Raw genomic sequence first — 23,220 nt, forward strand, 5'->3', positions numbered from 1 at the left:
GATGTGATGGAGAGAGAGAGAGAGAGAGAGAGAGAGAGTCTGGTTTCCTGATGAGAAAAATAATACGAGAAAATCATAAATTGAAAAGCCAACGCAAAAAGAAAAACAAAGTCAAAAATGGAAAAGTAATTTCATTTTTTTGGGGTTGGTTTGGTGATGGGGGCAGGAAGTTGTGGAAGGAACGAACTGCTCGTGCTGGTTGCTACGAAACCGCAAGAAGAAATCTACACCATCCTGTTTCTTTCCATATATTATTTACATTTCATTCGGAATTCTTCACCGAGACTTAATTTCATTCCGTTTCGGGGAAAGAAGTAAATAAATTCCGATCTCTCTTATTTTTCCGATAGGGCTGGGGGGAGGGTGCTTTGGGTGCTAGTGTTTCCTGTCAGTTGCAGATCTGAGGTATATGTCAAGTCGTTTTGAAAGGGAAATGAAGCGAATATCGTCGGGGCTCCTGCTTCCTGCTAATAAAGTTTCGCGTTATTTCCTTCGGCGATATAGTCGGCAATTTACGATAGATGGGCTTTTCAAACTTTCCAAATGGAAGGCAATTTTTATAAATCTTCGGATATTTTAATGTTTATTTTTAAGCTGGAGGAATTCGGAGCCAGTGGAGATTTGGGGGAATGTCTTTTTTATAGCCGTTTTGATTTCCTGTTCTTTAGAAAGAGAGACGAGGAGATTTTTCTCCGCATCCTTTGATCACGGACTGCTATTAACATAAGGCATCGCTCGAGTGACACGCAATAGACAGAAAGAATCGCCACACGTCACTAAATTTCCATTTAGTGTCACCAGAATGTTTGAGGGATCGCACTGAGTGAGTACATCGCTAATGAGGTAGCCGTTAATGGTTGTTGAACTTATTGGGACCTTTTCAAACAGGAGGGAGTTAGAAGGGTAGGGAGCGCAGGCCAACTAGCCATGGAACGTACCTACAGGAAACACTGCACAAAAAGGAATTTCATTAGTAACCACTTACCTCGTTCCCAGAGAATGCTGTCGATTGGATGACCTCCGACTGGACAGTGCAATCTCATCGGCTCGCCGGCAACTGCTGAAACATTTTTCATTGGTCGAATAAAAGGCGGTCCGAACACGGTGATTTTGCTGGTGTGCGTTGCTCTGCCCACGTCATTCTTCGCCATGCATCGGTAATGTCCGCCATCTTCAGGAAGAACGCTAGAGATGTTGACGTAGCTGATAACTATGGCTTCATTTTTGACATAATCGCCCATTCTAACCCTTGGTCCTTCGGGAATTGGATATTCATCCAGCGTCCATGTGACCTGTGGTAGGGGACTCCCGGTTGCCACACATTTTAGGATTAAAACTGGTCCTGGTTGAAGCATTTGGTCAGGGAATGTTTCCAAAAGTGAAGGAGCGTCATCTAGAGGAGAAAAATAGAATTATCAACCCGATGTGGCATCACGGATACATTATTTACTGTTAGTTTCATGTTCTGAATCTCTTCTCACGGTTGTTTGAAAGTGTTGGGCAACTCTTTTGGGACACCCTGTAGGCAAAGACACAAAGTTTGCAAAATGACTTACATTTCTTTTTTAATAATCTTTTATTTTTATATATATAAAAAAAATTGGTACTAGTGTCCTATTACTTTTACCATTATAGTGTACAAGGTGCGACTAACAAGAAACAAGAAATATATTTTAAATCATTTGCTATTTTAAATACAATTTCAGAGTTTATCCCCTTCAAAATACTCTCTACCTGTGCCTATGCAGCGCACCATTCGCGATTTCCAGAATGTAAAGGCGTTTCTTCTTAGCATTAGCATTAGTAGAGGCATATGATGCAAATAAACAAGCTTATATACATTGAAAGGACAGAATTTATGGTATACCTGGTTCCTAGGCAACGCAACACTGTCACCCCTCTCGCTAGTGGACGAACTCAGCACTTGGCAGGTATATAGGTCGCGGGTTCGATTCCCGCCTCGGGCTTGGATCAAAGTACTGCAAAAAAAACCTTGGGAGGTGCAATATGGCCACAGAAGCCGATGCGCCAACAACTACCAAATCAATCAATCAATCAATCAGGTATATAGGTACATTGCGTTCACGTAGACAGTAATTCGCTGTCAGTATGGATAAACGTCGTGAGTTAACCGACTTGGAAAGACGGATCAGAGTGGGTGGCCGAAGCATGGGTCACTATGGCGGAAATGGGGCAAAAATTGCACTATCCCCGTTCGGCAGTATCAACAGTGTAACGGAAATACGCCATTTCCGGAATAGCATCTCATGGTGGACAGCGCTATGGGCGGAGAAAAGGGTGGATGAACGTGGCCCTCTGACTCGCATTGTTTCAGCCAACCGAAGAGCGACAGTTGCACAAATCATAACCGACTTCAATGAGGGAGGTGCCAGAAACGTCTCTACCAAGACAATCAGGTGATCATTATTCGCAATAGGTTATGGGAGCCACCAGAGTCCCATCGCTAACACCACGACACAGGACTCTATGCCTTAGCTGGGCGAAAGAACATCTGCACTGGACCTTGGATGATTGGAGACGGGTCACCTGGTCCGATGAGTCCAGTTATTTCAAACGGACGAGAGGATGTGTATCTGGCGGAAACCGCACGAAGATATGCACCCGTCATGTCAACAAGGAGCTGTTTAGGCAGGTGGTTAGTCGGCAACGTGTTCAAGTGGCACACGTTAGGACCTCTGGAACGTCTAGACGTATCTCTGAACGGTCGAGGTTACGTGTTGATCTTTGTTATCCATCTGCATAATTTCATGATCATCGTGCACCCACAGGGCAATGAACTCTTCCAGCAGGAAATTCGTCTCCCCACAGACCGTGGTGACTAGAACATAGTTCGAAGAGCATTCCTCAGATTTTATCACCATGACCTTCCCGTTCACCGGATTTGAACCCTGTGGGGCATCTTTGGGATGCTGTGGAGAGCTCCGTTTGAGCTTTGGATCCTCCATCCAAGAATGCGACGGAATTATGGACAGCGGTGCTACAAGTATAGATGGAAATACCTATGAAAAGCTTTTGTGAACTAGTGGACTGAATGCCTCGCTGTATCACTGCTCTCATCGGGGCGAAAGGCGGGCCTACCCGTTACTAGCTGTATCCCATGATTTCTGTCCACTCAGTGTACAAAAAGATATTCACATCCTTATCCCTGTACATCATTGAGAAGACTCAATGACCTGCTCTGGCACTGTTCCGAAGACTTCCGATCTGACTGCATAATTACTCCCTAATCTTTTTCTTTCTGTACCACCCTGAGTGTGGTATTACAGAACCCAACCTTCTATATCAATCAGATAAAAGAGTCGACATAGCTAAACATATAACTAGAGGAGTCTTTTGTTTAAATTTATTAACAATTTACTATAAAATATATTTTAAGCTAAATTTTATTTATATATTCATCAAAAATAGTGTTATATTTCAAACAATACACAAATATTTTAATAAACTTTAAGATGCCTTGTATATTATTGAATTAAGATATACACTGTGCTGCCACTTTAGTAAGTAAATTTACCTAGTAGCGGGCTGAACCTCCTTTAGCGTTCAAAACAGCCTGAAGTTTTCTAGGCATGAATTGAACAAGATGCTGAAAACGTTGTGCAGGAATGGGGTACCGTGTAGAAATGAGTGTGTCACGCAGTTCCTTGAGATTTGACGGAGGTGTAGAACTGCAGCGAACGGCCCTTTCCAGCTCATCCCAAAGATGTTCAAAATGATTGAGATCTGAGGACTGAGCGGGCCACTGAAGCATAGAAAAGTAATTTTCATATTCATGGAAGCATTCCATAGTGATTCGGGCTTGGTGCACCGGCGCATTATCCTGCTGGAAGTAACCATCTGACTGAGGATAAACTGCCAACATGAACGGATGTACTCGGTCAGCAACGATGTTTAGGTACGATATGGCATTCAGACGTGAATCTATGAGTATCAATGGACCCAACGTGTGCCAAGAAAATATTCCTTGCACAATAGTTGTCAGACCTGACGGGTCCATGGATTCATGTTGTTTTCGCCAAATTCTGAACCTTCCATCAACATGATGCACCAAGAACTTCGACTCGTCAGACCAAGCAACTGTTTTCCAATCCTCAATAGTCCAGTGCTGGTGTTGCTGTGCTCGCAGGTGGCGTTGTGCTCTCTTGTTCTTCATTGCGAAAGCGCTACCAAGGTACGCAGAACAAAATATCGCAACGCAAAAAATGGGGGAGCAAAAAATCCCTCATTATTGCTACGATTTGTACGCTTAACTGAACTGATACTATAAAGGTTGTTCTGCTGCATTTATATCCACAACTGTGATCATGTGACTTAAAACGTTGTGGGACAAACCATTTTGTGCACAGCGGGAGTGTACCTAATAAAGTGGCAGCACAGTGTACATTAAAAAATAACTAATGACTTTCAAGTTAGGCAATCATTCAGAGAAATAACCTACAGATAATTTCAAGTTATGAGTTACAAATGATTTCTTTCAGAAGTATGAAATGCTTTTTTATTTAACGAAAAAATGAAAGCTGCCAATGATTTCTATCCATTCTATTCCTCTGAGATATTCCAATAAACCTGCACAATTCACGATACTGCCTCAAGCCATCATCATCATCATCACCAACACTTCTTTTATAAAGCGCTACTTGAGCAGCAGCTCATCCGCGCTTAAAATCTTTAATTTATAATTTTATCCTTAATTGATCCTTTGCCGTGCCCCCCTACCTCACAAGTCATGTTCCGGGGACACGTCACCACCAGCCTCCTGGAGAGTCTGATCTCTACTAGCTATCGGTAAACTCTTATTTAATGGCAAACGTAAAAGCATTTAACTGGGAACGATTGTGATTCATGTTAGCAAACAGAACTAAAAATATTTTTGTATTTTCTAATTTTCTAATTCTTTCATAATTTTCTTTTTCTTTCCTTTTTCCTTCCTTACAAACTCACATAAAACTTTAAACTTCCAACTCGGTAATTGCTAATATAAATAGAAACTCATCAGTTCAAATTGAAGTCTTAAAAATCTATTTACACGTGTACATATTTATCCTATATATAATCCCTTAATTTCTGAATCTTGTTTCTTATTTCATTAATTCCCTTAGCATAATCCAAGATAACTTCATACCAACCCCTATTCTTAAATAAGTCACTGCGTGTGTATGAGTGAGAGCCAATCTTAGAGAAAATGTTCCATTCAATAATATTACTGAATGGAACGAACGGTTGCTCTAAGAGCAACCGTTTTTTGGTTCCATTCAATAATCTTGTTGCCCTTCTCCGTACTCGTTCCAGAAGCTCTACATCTTTTTCTTAAAATGAGGCCTGCAGACCTGTATACAGTACTCAAGCTGTGGCCTAACCATTGCCTTTTATAAGGGAATAATTACCTCTTTATCCCTCCCTGCTAGAAAAATTCCTGTTTATCGTTGATAACACACTATGAGCTACTCCTGTAGACCGTCTGCACTGCTCAGAAAGATATCCTCTTATAGAGGAGATCCGGGGATTTCTCTTTCATCCCTCCATTCTACTCGACTAATCATCCTTATTTTAGAGTATATAACCCGCACTTCCTCTTTCAACTCCTGCATGAGGCAAATGGACTTTTTCTCATCCACGTGTACTCCAAGGTATTTGACTTAGGGGGCATATATTACAGATGTTCCTAATATCTTCAAACTTGGCCGCCTTCTTTCACTCAACTTCCCTCTGCGCAGCACCATTTTAGTCTTATTAGTAGACATCTCCATCTTATGCATTATTACCCATATTTCTAATTGCCCCACAGCTTTCTTCGACCTATCCTCTATTTCTCTTCTTGAATTACCTCCCAGCAGTTTCACTTTTTGCTTACATCAAAGCTCGCAACAATTGTAAAGCAGTTATTAATCAGTCCAAACTAGAGTTTGAACAGGCTAAGAGTAGAAAACTTGCTTCTTGCCCTAATGGTAGCCGAGCATTCTGGTCTCTTGCCAAAGCTATTGGCCGCAAATTTTGCCCATTTTTGCTCCCACCTCTGTCCAAACCAGATGGTTCTGTTGTCACTTCAGCCAAGGATAAAGCTGACCTGCTAGCATCCTATTTTTCTTCCAGCTCATGTATTAATGATCTTGGTAAAACACCTCCCACTATTCCCAACACGATCCATTCAATGCCTCCTGTGGTCTTCCATCAAAAGGATGTCAGAAAGATTTTGAAGAACCTTGATGCTAAGAAAGCTGCAGGTCCTGATGGTATTTCTCCAATTGTGTTCAAAACCTGTGCTCCTGAACTTACTCCTGTTCTTCGCCGCCTTTTCACTTTCTTATTCCAAAGATATTTTTCCTTCTGCTTGGAAATTTGCTCATATCCAGCCAGTTCTTAAAAAGGGTGACAAATCCCTCCCATTAAATTATCGTCCCATTGCAATTACTTCTACTCTTTCTAAAGTAGTGGAGAAATCAATTAACCGCCAACTCTTAAACTACCTAGAAACCTTCCGTCTGATCAATGATAGCCAGTATGGATTCCGTCAGTGTCGATCCACTGATGATGTTCTGGCTTATGTTACCCATTTATGGACTAATTCAATGGGAAAGTTCCATGAAACAGAAGTAGTTGCTCTTGACATCGCAAAGGCTTTCGATCGTGTTTGGCATAAAGGTCTTCTAAACAAGCTTCCATCTTATGGTTTCGCAACTGTTTTTAGTAATTGGTTATCCAGTTTTCTCTCTGATCGCTCACTGAGGGTGATGGTAAATGACTCTTTGTCTTCTAACTTCTCCACTAATGCTGGTGTTCTCAAAGGCTCAGTACTTTCCCCCACTCTATTCATCTTGTATATTAAAGACCTTCTTCCATTGACTGGAAATCCTATCCAAAGTTTTGCCGATGATAGCACATTGCATTCCACTTTCCATTTTGAGAAAACTTGTCCTGTTCAATCAGTTTCAACTTCTCGAAATTCTGCTACCAATTCTTTAAATGCCGATCTTCAGGTAATTATCCAGTGGAGCAAAGACAACTTAGTTGATTTCAACCCTTCTAAAACTCAGTCTAGTCTTATATCTCGCAAAAAGGATTCTTATCTTTAGTGACACTCCGATTTCTAGGCAAAATGATATATCTCTTTTGGGGATTATCCTAACTTCTAATCTCTTTGGCACAAGCACATTACAAATATTGCTTCCTCTGCATCTAAAAAACTTGGTTTTCTCTTTCGCTCTCGGCGTTACTTTTCTTCCAAACAGCTGCTCACTCTGTATAAATCGCAAATCCGCCCTGCTATGGAATATTGTTCCCACATCTGGGACGGTATCCCCAAAACTTCTCTCAGTCTTACAGATTCCATTCAGAAGAGGGCAGTTAGGTTAATTAATGATTCATCTCTAACAGAGTCTCTCCACTCGCTGTCTCATAGACGCACTGTTTCTGCTGCATGCCTCTTCCACAAATACTTCCATGGGCACTGTTCTTCTGAATTGGCTTCTATAATTCCCGCTCTCTCTTTCAAAATAATCCGAACACGTGCCGCCACCAGCCAACATCCATTTACTGTCCAATTCCAAATTCACAGGACCAACTTTTCATCTTCCTCGTTTATTCATTCAACTGCCGTTTTCTGGAACAACCTCCCTTCATACGTATTTCCCGAAAATTACAATCTACAAAAGTTCAAGTCCAATGTCAACAAATATCTTCTTTCGTCTTCTCAACCTTCAACCCAAGCATGGTACTAAGTACTATAGGATAATTCTAATACCTCTCGTGTTTGGGATTTTTATATAAAAAAATCCCCATTATTAATAGGTCATCGGCATAAGCCACCGGCTCACATCTTTCCCAATCCTGAGCCAGTAGCTCATCCATCACTACATTCCATCTATACGGGTCAATAATCGATCCTTGCGGGGATCCTCATCCACTTCTTGTGAGACTTTACCATATCTTGTAACTATTGTTACACTTTTCTGATTACAAAATGACTTTGACACTCCATGGTACTGCCCAGAACATTTTATTTCTCTCAGCCTTTCTAAAAATCTCTGACACAACATTCTGTCAAATGCCCCTTTAATGTTAATAAAAGTACTAGGTACATACTTTTCTGGAGTATCTTGAACATATGTCAGTGACATCAATGGCCAATGATGCCATTGATCAATGGCATCTTCAGTCAATGGCATGTTCAGTAGATTTTCATCAATGGCATTGATGTAGATTTTCTCCTTTAATTTATCAATGGTATCTTCAGTAGATTTTCTCCTTCTAAAACCATACTGCCTAGAGCTACTCATTCCACCTTTTCCATAATATTCCTCCAATCGATTCATTAACAATCTCTCCAATAACGTTGTCATTACTGGCAATAAAGCCACTGGACGGTACGAGCCTGGGTCCGTTACTACCTTATCTCGATTTTTCAACAATATGTTTATATGGGCCTCCTTTCATCTCTTTGGAAATGCCTTTTCCTTTAAACATTTATTAAATAATACCAAAAGGTGATTTCCCCATTTCTCTCCAAACTTCGTAACCATCTCAGGTAATAACCATCATTACTCCTTAACCTCAGTTAATGATGATCTTAACCATCATTTCCAGGAGCTTTCTTTAGTTTCGTCTTCTCCACAGCTTTTCGCAATTCTTTCTGCTCAGACTATCTTTCCTCTTCCTGTTCTCCATCATAACCAATAATCCAACTCCTAATTCTTCTTTGTTGCCTATTCTCAATACTTAAGCGGTCCCTTGGAAACAAAGTGGTGAGCAAACACCTCAAAGAGGACTCCCAATCAATAGTATACTGATCTCCTACTTGTATAGTATGGAATACCTGTTCCACCTTCAATTTTTTAAACAAACAATATTTTGTATGGCAACCTCCATACATCCTACTTCATTTCCTCTTTGACATATATCTCCCATGTTCCTCTTTTTTCATATTGTATTTTAACAGTATACTCCCTTCTATGCTGCAAGTATTGTCTTTTCGAAACCTGTTCCTCCTCTAATATTCCTCTTCTTCTTGCTCTTTGGTAATTCCTCCTTAACTTGTTCACCCGCCTCCTCATATCCATCAGAACTGTATTCCACCAAGGTAACCTAACTCTCTTCCTCATAGACCCGCAGCAACTCTCATAAATCATTTTACTCAAAATCTCACAATTTCTTTCAGCCAGGATGCAATCTAATAGGTGGACGGTCGGTAATGGTCTTGGGTGTACTCAACTAGCACACATTGGGACTTCTAGTACATCTGCACGCATCTCTGAACGGTCCAGGTTACGCGTCCATTCTTGCAGATCAACATCCATTCATGGTAATCGTGTCCCTGCAGAGCAATGGACTCTTCCAGCAGGTCAATGCGCCTCCTGCAGAGTTTGCCACCATAGAATGGCCTCTCTGTTCACAGGACGTGAACCCTGTGGATGCTGTGGAAAGGTCCATTCGAGCTTTGGATCCTCCACCCAGGAATGCGACAGAATTACGGATGATTTCTTTCAGAAGTATGAAATGCTTTTTTTTTTAACGAAAAATGAAAGATGGTACCAATGATTTTCTATACATTCCTCCAAGGTATTACAACAAATCTGCGCTATTCACGAAATTGCTTGAAGCCAGTGATAAATTTCCTAAATATCTTATTAAAATATAACTCAATTAGATTTTGTAATTACACGTTGGGCAGCGTGCCACGAATAGGCGCCATCATTATTCTCCTTCGAATAACGAATGTGGCCAACTGCATTCATTAAACATCTGTTAGGCCATTTCTGGAATGTCAGAAAATGCTCGCAATTTGTTAATATATTCAATGGATTAAACAGTTTAAAAAAAAATGCGGATCCTTCTCTTTTATGAACGCTTACCTTCGACCGGCCCCACAAAAGCAAAAATATTAGCGAACCCTCCACGTTTGAAGAACTATCTCCATCACGCGTTTGACAATGCGCAATTTTTCTCGAAGATAATAATTGGCCCGCCAAAGTTTGGCCCTCACGAAAGCTCAATTAATCCAAACGAAAAGTGCGCCTATGAAATCAACAAGTTCATTATTGTTGGCGCGAGTGTTATATCAGCGTTTCAACGTCACGTCAGTGACTGGTATCACGTGCCGGTGCATATGATCAATAATGGCTATTACGTAACAATGTAAGTTGTCCATTTCTCTCGCGTGTTTGATCAGCCAAACGAAAATGAGATTGTGCCCGGGCTCCAGCGCAGATAATGGCAGCGGTGAAAACGAGAGATAAGATTGCGGTGACAAATTTACGGTGATTACAGGGGGGGGGGAAATAAAAGAAAGAAAAACGAAATAGCGGTTGCATCTAATCAGCCACGAGGTCCCTTGTTTAAAATATGAATTACGTTCGTTAATATTCTCTGGGGAGTTTTCAAAGTACCGAATTGCATGCATCGCATCTCTGATTTCATTACCGAGGAAAGTAAAAACCTGATAACAAATAAAAAAAAGAAAAAGAAAAAGAAAAAAAATATATGGACGAAAATACATCGCGAAGGTTAGCCGAGAAACGTTAGAAAGATCACATTTACAGATGCAGTTGCGCAATTTTTCGTGATAACGAGAAAAATCTCTCGAATTTCTAAACGAGGGGAGTTTCCGTATTTTATGGACCCAGTTGGAAGCTGTGATGCTTGGTTTTGGTCATTACTAAAAAAAAATCTTCATCAGTATAGGCCACCTTCGAATTTTTTAATTAGTAGACATAAGCGATTATCCGTTTCATTTAGGGAAACAAAGTTGTAAATACCTGATGAAGTTCAATATATTTTTTCTCCAAAAAGCTGAGAAGCGTGGTTAAAAAATGGGGAAAAATCGCGCACGCGTCTTCACTTTATCACATAAACCGGTATACCGCTTTCGTACAGTGTTCAGTTCGTTTTTAGTGCCACATTTTTGAAACAACAGGGCCGAAATGAAACTTTTTTGAATCCTAGTGCATATCGTTTTACAGGCTTTGTTACAGCTTAGTCCTAACAGTAAGGATAGTTGCTTTCGTGGCTACAAAAACTGATAACGAGCAGACAAAAAGAAGAGTACAACTTTGGGCAAAGGTACAGTACGATGGAGTCTTAGTACAAACAATAAAATATCAACAGCATTAATTCACTGAATAAATCTGATCGATCGAAGAAAGTTATATAAAAATAATAGTTCGACCAATCGTATCCGACTTTTCTTAAGATGGCGCGTAAATTAAAGTTATCTTTGTGTATTGAGTATAAAAGTTGAGTTTCTTATTCAACATGTTACTTTTTTTTTCAATTTATGTTGCTTCGGTGCGCTGGTAATAGCTAATATATTATAATGTCTGTTCCGGAGCCTAGAGGTGAAATCACAGCGAAATTAGCGCCACCTATGTTTTTTTTATCCCTTTTCCCTCTTTTCTTTTAATCAATTTTGCAAATCTCGAATAACTTTGATGATACGGCGTCGTTAAAAGAGCTGGTTAACAATTATTTTAAAAGGAATTTTATATGCTGTTGAAAGAGAGCACACGATAACAAAAAATATAAGAAAAGCTTTTTATGACAAAAAGAAAACGAAAATCTCTTTAAACAATAAAAAGGGACTTCCGTTAATTACAATCCACTGCTACTGTTTTATAGCATCACGTGTTGTGTGACGTAATAATGGCATTTACTTTAACCGAAGAGAAATATACACTTACGTGCTGAGTTTGATTGTTACGTCATTCACTCACCAGAAATATGACACCAAACAAAGCAGGTTTAATTAACTTTGCATAATGTTTATTGTGTGAGTCTTTTCTAGAGTGTTAGGAAGTGCCAACATAAAAAAATCTTTTGTGTTTTTAAGGCTTTCTGTGCCAGAAAAAAAGCACCAATGTTTGTTCATTTAATTTTGTTGAAAGCTTTTGAGGATAAAAACGGATAAAAATAGTGCTTATTGGAATTTGAACAAGTGGATCTTTCGTTCATTTATTTTTTCTGCAGTAATGTTCTGCTGCTTGAAACATAATTAAAATCCTTGCGTTTTGAGGCAGCCTAGTAAATATTGTTAAGACCAAGAAAATACAGAGAAAAAGTAATTAAAAATTTAATTTATGAGTTTAATTAAGTATTTAATTATATGGATTGTGCTGTATCGGGATATTTGGGGTCCTTGTATGCAAAACGACATCCAGAGATGATTATAAGATTTTTTTTTTCAGTAGTATAAACTTTGCAACAATTTTGTCACCTGAAACCACGATGAAACAGTGACCCTGGGGAAAAGAAAGCCAAGAGTTACTTATAAACTAGGGTGAGAGTAGTTTAAAGTGGTTCAGGACGAAAAATGTATGGAACAATTGCTTATGTGGCACTCTATTATCATTCCGTGCTGGAACCCTGTTAACTCCATCGATCACGGTATCTTGCATTCACAGTGGTACTGTTTCCATAAGGGCGTATTGGCATCTTTAAAATTGTGTCTAACACGTGGTGCTTGGGCTGGAGTTACCATCTATCAACTGAGGGATGTTCGGATATTAATACTTGGGCATTTGTAGTAGTTGGGTTTTAGGAGCATCAGCAACTAAGACCATATTGATCTGTGTATATTGTCTATTCTGAGGTCAATTTTATGTTTATTGGATGAAAAACCCAAGCTCCCAGAAGTAAAAACGATGCTGTCCCTTCTGAGACCGGCTAACTCGGCAACGTTGTGAAAAAAAGTCCATAAAAATTCCTCACGTCATCGATGGGACTAGAACTCGGGTCTTTTTCACCCCATGTGGGATGTACTCCGACCCTACCAACTGTGCTACACACAAGGGCAAGTTAAGCAATGTACACTCTATTGCTTAAGTAACAGGACATCTACATGTTAAAAAAAAAACCCTTTGTACGTTATTGGATCTAAAAGTGATGATTAGAATTATATTTGTGAATTTTATTTTAGTTCGAGAGAACTTGGTAACAAATAATGGATTTGGATCATTCAAAGTGGGTCGTGAATCTTTTTAATGGTATCATCAAGAATGCTTGAATAACTTTATGGGTAAATTATAATATAGGATACATTGATAAGATTTTTAAGTTCGGTTTGCAAATCACCATTCAAGGCAGTAAATATTCCATCATTCGCAATGAAGATTTAAAACAAAGTTCCATGTACTCGGCTCAGATCACCTATAATTTAAATAAACATAACAGAAATTCTCCATTACGGATATGTTGGATGATAAATATTGATGAGACTTGTGTATCTGTTATAGTAATGGGTACACTTAAAAAACTTGAGTTGTAGATGTAATGGAGCACAGAAAGTGATCACTTAACTCGAATATTCACTTGCAAACCGAATCTTACCAAAATAACATAAATTGATGCACCTGTAATCATATAGATGATTTGGTTTTCAGTGGGCAAGATAGAATTCTCAGAAGAGCGATCCATTGGCATTAGCATCTATTTCTAAATCGAAAGATATTTGAAGATGCTGATATTTTTAACTACATTATACACTCACTGGCCATAAAATTAGAAGTCTTTTGCAATTGGCGTCAACAGATAATTAAACGCACTCTATTCAAATGTATGTTGTCACGTGGTAAGATAAAAGAGTTCCTGGGCTTCTTGTATTGTTTATATATCCAAGTTTAGGGCCGGCATGAGTGCACCTGGAATATTCCTTTAAATATCAGACACTGAGATGCGCTGCCAGCCCCTGCAAAATGTATTTTCCCATTTCTCAGCCATGCTATTATTGAAGATTGTGGAAGCAAAATTTCCAGACTGCTAGATTAGTTTGGGAATAATCTTTGGAGACAAAAATAGAAGGCATTCATTGCTGATAGCAGTTTTTTTTTTATTAGCCGTTGCCATACTACGCAAATTACTGCAGCACCATTCATTATCTTTGCTAACCGGCAAGTTGTTTCGAAAGTTAATTACATTTCTATTCAATAAGAGGAAGTTGTACATCGCCAGCAAGGACAGCTTCCTTTAAGTGACAATTCCATGAAGACCCCCCATCCCTTCTTCCCCAAAAAACACAGAAAAAGGCATGAAGTACATGATAAGCTCATTTCAGTGTCTGCGAATTAAACAGAATTATTTGTTTACTATAATAAATCGACACTTACAATGCAAATATTTAAACCGTAGTGCAGGGGAGGAAAGGAGCTAGAGGGTTGTGACTGATGGGTACTCTTCAGATTAGGCTAACGTTGGAATGCAAAGTTCCCCCAGGAATTTCACAAACGTCATTGACAATTGGGTTGAGGGTATGATGTCAAAATTTTAAGACTATATGAAGATTGGGAGAGTCCTTAATAACCATGCCAAGCAGTGCTCCTTCAGGAAGACTTCACTGGACTTTAAGGATGGTCAGAAGAGTAGTAATGCATTAATACAGCAAAAATTGCAATGTATTACATTTACGGAAAACAGCTCCAAAATAATTTATGCACTTTTAGTAGATTGAATTAAAAACAGTAGAGGAAGTGAGGTATTTTGGAGTTACAATATGGGTGGACATAAAATCCTTCAAATAGTGTAGGCAGGCAGCAAAGTCCATCGTTAACCTATCTGTGATTTTTTGAATATTCGCTCTAAAGTTGCGAGGTCATAATCCCGCTGCACAAGACAGTTGTAAGACTGAACTTGGAATACAGTGCAGTTTTACAACTTTTCAAGTATGCAGACCGCATCTAGAAAAAGGCATCGAAACTCGATATCTTTGACCGAACTGTTTTTCTTGACTCTCCTCCCTCCAAGGTAGGAGATGGTATTAAAGTCTGATATCTAGCCAAAAAGCAGAAGGGACAAACAGATTAATGGTATCAGCAAAAGGAAAGAAATCCATATGAAGAAAGACTTCGAATATGTGGTCTACCGAGTTTGCCAACCAGGTACCCCAGAAAGCATCGTATTGAAGTTTGTAAGACTAGTATGGTTTACCAATCCTTCGAGGGATTGGTAAACCATACTAATGTTACCTTTTTACAGTAAGGAAACGTTTGAATGGTTTTTAATAATAAGCTAACAGGTCCTTATCATGACCTGTTAGCTTATTATTAGATTATGAGGTGGGCATAGATCAATTATTTGGTCTATATTAAAAAGTTCCGTCTCTTTGGTCCAACGGTCTAACCAGAAACAGGGTGTCAACCCATCGTGTAGTTAGTACAAAAATGCCTCCTGCTGCTGCCTACGCATAATTGCAGACAAAAATACATTCTGGACTAACTGATTGCAATTTTTCAGAGTGGTCCATTTTTAAGAATTCATTATAGAAGATAAACTGTGAATGAATATTTCTACAAAGACAATCTAATCAGTCTATGAAAAGACGTGGGGATTGGTTTGTCCACTACAATTCTGGTATTCAAGTAGATTTTTATATGATCTCTGTCTTAGAACAGTGGTAGAATGTACTTTTCGAGTTCAAAACCCAGAACTTCCTTTGCTACTTCCAATAGTGGCAATTACAACAAAGATTTGTTAGGTCCCTGATAACGTAATGACATAGCGACCAAAGTCAAATTATGTTCATCAAAATAATTTTTATTTTATTTTATTTTTTAACATATAATATACACAACAGGCATTCGCCCAGTTAAAGTGTATAACAGAGCAAAGGTTGTACAAACATAAAAATAAATGGTAGACTAATATACTTTGTACAATGGAAACGGGAAAAGTTCAATTCACAAAAATAAAAAGATATTCATGACGTCAAGTCCAGCGCTATGTAAACTCGCAGAAAGCAGTTTGCTGCAGGAGACATCATCACACACACACACGAATTAATGAGGACATCTTTGGGCCAGAACTCATCCGTCAATCGGTCAATTTACTCCAAATAGTTCTGTGAAATTGTTTCTTGTTCACAGCCATATCCAAGTCAAACTTGTTCATGAGTGCCAATGTTCTTTTGAAGAAGGAGTTCCTGGATATCTCTAATCTGGAGTTACCGATGTGGAAAGTAGTCTTCTGTCTAATAGCCACCACTGGAGCGTGAAGGTCAATATGGCATAGAAGATCCGGCAGGTAAGTTGATCCAGCGAAGATGTGGTACAACAGTTTTAAATCAAGAACAGTTCGCCGAGTTTCCAGAGATTGAAGCTTGAAGTAGGAACAGAGATTCCGGTAGAAGATTCTGTGGTAAAACATGGGGTTACGTCTGGAAAGATAGTGGATAAATTTCATCTGGAGCGATTCTATTTGCTGTATCAAGTATGCATAGTGTGGGTTCCATATAGGAGAAGCAAACTCCACTATAGGGAGTATAGTTGTCTTAAATAGGAGCACAGAGAACTGAGGATCTTGAAATCTGTACGTCTGCCGTTTAATGAAGCCAATTTGTTTTTTCGCTTGGTTTAATATATTCCTAACGTGTTTTTCAAACCCACATGTAGCGGTAAAAGTAACTCCCAGATCTTTAACTTCGTCAACTCTGGAAATCGGCATCTCCTTGATGTAATATTCATTAACTAATGGCTTAGTTTTCCTCGTGGCGGCAAAGGAAATAGAGCTGCACTTCATAGTATTAACCTCCAAACCATTCAAAGCAACCCAATCAGGAAATGAGTTGAGAGCAGTCTGAAGGTTAACTGCATCATCTGGACTGCAGATAGGTGAATATAGTTTCACATCATCGGCAAACATTAGTATCTTGATACCACCTCTCTCAACAAATTGCGGTAGATCGTTGATAAAGATGGTGAATAAAAGAGGCCCAAGAGATGATCCCTGTGGTACTCCTCTCGATGGAAAAAATTCCCTTGAGACTTCCTGTCCGATGATCGCTGTATGTTTTCGATATGAGATATAACTCATCAACCAGGATAATAAAGGGTCAAGTATTCCATAGTGGCTTAGTTTTTGAGCAAGTTGATTATGCGGGACACTGTCCCTTAGTAAGGTCTGTGTAGATCACATCAACCTGTCCCCCGCGATCGACGGTGTCTAGAACCTGTTGCCAGATGGTGAGAAGATTAGTGGTAGTTGATCGGCCCCTGGTGAAGCCATGTTGGCAGTCGCTGATGAAGTGATTAAAATATTCCATTAATCGGTGGTGAATGACAGTGTCCAGAATTTTTGCCAGCGAGTTCATAAGGCAGATGGGACGGTAATTCTCTAGTGAGTGGTTTGCACTTCTCTTTGAGAGAAATATAATAATAGAGAAATATTTCTTCTATTTCTTCTAAACAAAAGAAGAAGAAATCTTTCTGCTTCTAAATCATTATAATGTAGATCCTCGATGTTGGAAAGATAACAGAAAAAGCCAATTGTGAGCTGATAGGTATGTTGGATGTAATGTTTGCTGGAACTTTATTATGCTTTGGTTGCAGCGATGTTCTTTGCCTTGGGCTTTATCCTGCTTCTGTTGTATTCCATTTCGAATTTTCATAAACCTGAGGGTTGCCGGGTTTGTTAATCTCCAGCCGGTGTTCATCTATAATGAATATCTTCCGATATTGCAGCGAGGATAGAACACCGCGACATAATTAATTTTGCTTTCTGTGCGTGGTGTAAGTAAAGAAGTCGATTAATAATTGCCAGTCCTTTGATGAATGGCTGAAAATAATTAGGAAGAACGGAAAGTGGGACGAAAAATACAAAGGAGTGGAGTTAAAATATTTATTCACTCCTGGCAATGCAAAACAAGAAATGGAATTTGTCGTCGAGAGAGAGAGAGAGATACAAACAAAAATAATCATAAATTAATGCTGGAGTATGATAAAGTAAAAACAATTTCCTCTTCTCGTTTATAATATTTGCCACGTGGATGGCACGTTTAAATATGCAAAGATGCCAAAGCCTGCAAGGTTGAAGGACTGCATATGTTGTCTGGTACATCATTATAAACATACGTTGAAGAAACAAATCTTTTCTAACTTCTTAAATGAGCTTAGAAAAAAACTACTTGAGAAATTAATCAAGTTTCACAGTCCTGGAGCCTTTTTTTAATAACAGATCCCTTGGAAAACTAAAGTTTGCCAAGAGGGAAAAATAAAAGTATTTTCCAATAACGCAAATCTCACTCGTTGTGAGATATAACGAGGTCCTTAATACTGAACTACGAATAAACAGCACTTCTCCAGTTATTTCTTGTTCTTTCATTTCTATTAATCGGACAAAGGGAATCTTCTATAACTATATAAAATATTTATTTTTATTGTAATTAAATCTAAGATGGACTTTCTTATCCAAACTTTTTGATTCTTTGAGGTTAATTCATGCGCGCTGGCGAAATCTTATGCCCACCTTTAAAGCTGTACTTTCTGACCATGCGTGAATGTATCCAACGAGTATACATATGCATACAGATAAGTCTGGCCATGGCGGATTACATATGAATATTTATGAACGCTCCCAGATTCGTGTTCGGAAACCTTCCACAGCAGTGGCTTTGAATTAAAATGTGTATTCATGGCTGGTCTGCGTTGAAATGGATAGCAAATCTTTCAAAAGCCATAGTAATTTTCATTGAAGATCAATTACTGATCACTGAACTTTAGAATGACGCACGAAATGTATAGGATGAAGACAGAATATGCAGAGGGTCCTTTAATCTGAAATGATTACATTTCAGTGTGCTCATCAGCAGGGCTGTTATTTGTTTAAAGAATAAAAAACTTTTGGAGTATTGAGCGTTAGTGGTTGTCATTTTTAATTAGTTGGATATTACAACTTAAATGTGTAACCTGACGAAGTTTAAAATTGTACCAAAAGTTAGTTAAAATTTTCAACATTTTAAACAGATGTGGAATTTTTCCATCGGTGGAAAAGTGCCTGGTCATCACTTAAGCACATACTAAAATAATAAACCAATACATCTGGCAATAATAGTGGTTATGATCGCTATCCTTCTGTACTATGTAAGAAAAGGCTTGGGTTCGAATCACATCTGGACTGGAGGAAAGGAATTCTTATGGGCAATTTTCACAGGTGGCCAAGGCCTTCATGGTTTTCTCTCCGTGAAGCTTATGTTTTTCATCCGGAAAACCAACCATAGCAATGAGTGCAATTTACAAGCACGATATATTGACCCCTGAGAGGTACAAATAATTCAAATCCCACCAAATGGACTTCAGGTTACTTATAAAGAATCAGATTGTTACTTTACCGTATGTTTTTTCACGTCGTTCTTTGTTTTGGTGTCCTCACGGGTAGCACGTGGTTATAATTACCGTCCTGTCACATCGGTGGAAAAGGCCTAGGATGGAATCCTCCACAATGAGACAAGGAGCTTTTAGCCGCTTGTTTTGACAAAATTGTCGAGGCATTCGGTCTCAGGAGACGGTTAAATGGTTTTATCTCCCAGAAATTAGGATTTTCATCCAGCAAATAAAAAACTGACACGTTATAGCTTTAGTTGCTTTGGTGTTTGATACCCAGAGGCGCACTCTATTGTTTCGATGATTTGAATTCTTGTTCTTTCGATAGTTAAGGCAGCTTTTTATTATCCCTGAAGAAGAAAACCCGATAAATTCTTAAACGTAGTTTACAGTGATCATTTCTTTTATACTGTGGAATTAAGAGTGAACATCCCCAACTGGAGAAGGAATAGTTATTAAGTTGAAATAGCTCTTACGAATTAATTAAATCACGTGCTACTGTAAGATGATGTTCTTTATGCATGATAATGAGTTTTCCAGCTTAAATATTTATAAGTATCAATTACTTTAAGCTCTATAAACCACCGCATTAGCATAATCAATTGCGACACAGCTATTTGGATGAAAGCAGTATTATCAAGGGTCATTGTAGATGCTGAAAACAATATATTGCTTTCAAAGAATCGTCGTGAATGATGGCTTGTGCAATTCCCCTTTAAATCGCCCCCCCCCAAGCTGCGAGTGCAAGAAGCAATCTCATCCACACACGCTGAACAGATCATTTACCTCCAAGGCTTAGCTGAGCAGTTCCCTGCGCCGACTCTTTATCATTCAAGGCGAAACATTGGTACATTCCTCTGTCTTCTCTTTTCACATCCGCTATCCGAAGGAGGTCACGAGATGTTAACTGCACCCTAGAGCCGGGATGGAGCGGGCGTCCATCTTTCATCCATTCTACTGTAACTATAGGATGGCCGGTGATCGTACAATTGAAGGTAGCCGAAGTCCCAACATCCACGGTCTGCAGAGATGGTTGGACGGAGATTAAAAGAGGGGCTGCAAATAAAAATAAAAGAAAAATACGATTGGTTATTTTGAATCCTGAATGATAAAGTACGAGTTTATCAAGGCACTTTAAAATCAACTATTACAAAGTTACGAACACTAAATCTCACAGAATAAAAGTTAAATTATTTAAGCAAAATATACTGGCTGGTCACTTTATTAAGGTCGATGAGGACCCGATTTGAAGTGTATTTATGCAAATCTGTACAAAGGAAATATTGCTACAACTGGACCATCGAAAAAAAAAAAAAAATCCGATAACCAATCAGACTCACCACTGGCTTAAGTGAGACACCAAGATGGATTTTACAGCAAAGAAAAATCATAACAAGCGGTTAATAAGAGAACTAATTTATGCATATCTGTATTACGTATATAAAGTACTTGAGTTCTAAGGTCGATTTGCCTGTTTCGCTGGACGAAAAACTTTGCTATAGAGGCGTGGGACAGACTAACTCAGTCATCGGTGAAGGAAAATTCAGGTTTAACTAACTATTTTGACACAGTTACTCATGAGCCAGACATTGGGAACAAATTCTACATAGTTATTTGGATTTTGGCAAGACATTCCACTCAGTTCCTTATGAGAGGTTAATGTATAAGCTGGAACTTGATGGGATTACTCGAAAGAATCTATGATGGATTGCAGAGTGGCTGTAGGGAAAAAGGCAGAAGGTTATGATTGATGGATATTCTTTAGATTGATGTAATGTCACAAGTTGGGTTACTCAAGGATCGGTTCTTGGACCACTATCGCTTCTGATTTTCATAAACGACATCGAAAAGGGATAAAGCACTTGATGTCAAAAATTGCAGACGACGTAAAGATTAAGAGAGTTGTTAATGATCAGTACCTAGCAGCACCCCTTCAGGATGACTTGAACAGGCTTCAAGAATGATCAGAAAAGCGTCAACTATGTTTTAATTCTGCTAAATGCAAGGTATTACACTTGGAGAATAGCAACACCCACAAATAAATTATAAGCTTGATGGGGTTGATTTAAAAATAGTAGAGGGAGACAGGTAGTTACGATATGAGCAGATATGAGGTTTTCTGATCGGTACAAACAGGCTGCGAGAAAGCCCATGGTGTCCAATCGATGATTTATAGAACAATATCCTGTAGAAATAGGAGGTTATAATCCGACTGTATACGTATCCAAGTATGGATACCTCATCTGAAGCAAGACATCGAGCTTCTTGAAAGGGACCAAAGATGGGTAACTCGCCTGGTGAGATTGGCAGAAGGACGACCGTATAAGGAGAGACTCTGATTATGTGGGCTACAGAGCTTGGAAACCAGGCATCTTAGCGGGGAGGACCTGATTGAGGTTTATAAGGCTTTGAGAGGGATTAGTAAAATGAATGAAGGAGGAATTTTCACTATTATAAAGAATTCCAGAAATAGGGGCGAGAAATTCAAATTACAGGGGAAGATGTTTAGACTAGATTGTAGAAAGTTTTCTTTTAGCCACTGAGTGGTTGATTACTGGAACAAGTTGCCTTCGCAGGTAGTTGAGGCTGATAGTGAAGAAATTCAGTGGTCATCTGGATAGATGGATGGATAGAGATACCTATGTGAGGAGGGAAGCACATAATTTGTGTTTTATTATCTACTTTTTTTTCCTTTGGTCGGCCCAGCAATTGCCTCTGGTTTCCTTGCAGTATAGGCTAATATCAATACTGCTGTACTAATTCTGTCATGTTGTGAAAAACGCATAAAACGCAATCCCGTTAGAAGGGTACTCGACTCCAGAGCAAGTTGAAATTTCATTTCGAGTTGCAGATGTGATTGTTTCTTCTTTTCTTCTATTCGCATTCCTATGAATAGAAGGAGTTAAATATATAAACTCCTTCTTAGGGATCATGATAAACAGTTAAAAATATCCTCAAAACAGTATCTGAACGCAGCGATTTCACTTTCATGTCACTGAACTTACTTCCATAGAGAGTCAGTTCTTCTTTTGGACGCTATCTCACAAGTTGCCCACCAGGGTAGGCTTTCCACCCACGTACGATAGGGTGCACAGAGTATAATCTTCCATTTATCTTGCAGAGCAGTGATCCATTAGGCTACTGATCATGTCAAACCTTTCTGCTCTTACTGAAGATTTTTGACTTTTTGCAGTGTTGTCTGATGACAGTATCGTACTATCTTTCCGAGCACCCTTTGGCATATATGGACCGAGCTTCCATGATCTTTCGATTCGTTACTGGACGTTGGTTGCACTCTCACACTTCCATTTCATGATAACATCACCAACGGTCAACTTTCGGTGTAGGCTCACAGCATTTACACGAATCGACACGCCAACAACGACATTCGACATCAGTAACTCAATGGTACGCGATATAAAAAGAAAAGTTAATTTGAGTGGCCTGAATCGCTTGATTTTCCGAGAAGGTGCAAGGGACTATGAAATCAGTGGTGTCCGATCGTTTTCGAAGGATAGTGTGTATAAGTATCAAAACACAAGAGATTCAAAAGTTTAATTTTTTGGTTTGCATTGATTGGGTATCTATTAGTCCTCTGCTGAAGTTGCAACGAATGCGCATTTGTACACCGGTTATAATCACCACACAAGTGGTTTTTGGCACTCCTTACAATTAAAAGAACAAACAGGTGGTAACGTGCGAATAGTGCTGCTTATAAACTTTTAAATAATGACAGCAAAAGTGGATTTGTAAGCCTAAATTGCGAACTTTTGAAACTGATGGCAAGCCTTCGAGTCACGAGACAGGAGATGAATATAAACTGCAACCATGTTTCAGAGGGCTTATAATTCTTCCTGTAGACATGGTTCTCCGACCAATGTACAGCGCTGTTTACCGTGTTCCAAACATCGATATCTCAACAGAACGATAAATGTTGGTTTTCCTTTTAATCTCAAATAAAGTTAAAGGTTAAACTCGGGGTCGAACAGAATCCTCTTAATCATTATCTAATGAGAAACAGCAACACCTCCTAACGCTTACGAAACCACGAGAGAAAACAACAGCATACTAGCAATTATTGATTAGAAACGTTGCCATCAATAGCGGGGATCCAATTTTACTGGGT

General features: G+C 39.0%; 1 protein-coding gene across 2 annotated transcripts in view; it reads right to left on the reverse strand.

The window, feature by feature from the left end:
* Nucleotides 1–23,220, reverse strand: part of LOC150077752 (cell adhesion molecule Dscam1-like) — a 226,303-nt gene that overhangs the window by 42,127 nt on the left and 160,956 nt on the right. For both annotated transcript variants that reach the window (XM_090384708.1, XM_090384707.1), the window contains exons 6-7: nucleotides 19,881–20,150; nucleotides 986–1,393 (exon numbers count right to left, since the gene is read on the reverse strand). In XM_090384708.1, the coding sequence (XP_090240834.1) occupies nucleotides 986–1,393; nucleotides 19,881–20,150 (678 nt within the window). The remainder of the gene's footprint in view (nucleotides 1–985; nucleotides 1,394–19,880; nucleotides 20,151–23,220) is intronic.

The sequence above is a fragment of the Mastigoproctus giganteus genome, chromosome 11, assembly GCF_048544385.1.
Source record: "Mastigoproctus giganteus isolate SK-2022 chromosome 11, ASM4854438v1, whole genome shotgun sequence".
NCBI lineage: Eukaryota > Metazoa > Arthropoda > Arachnida > Uropygi > Thelyphonidae > Mastigoproctus > Mastigoproctus giganteus.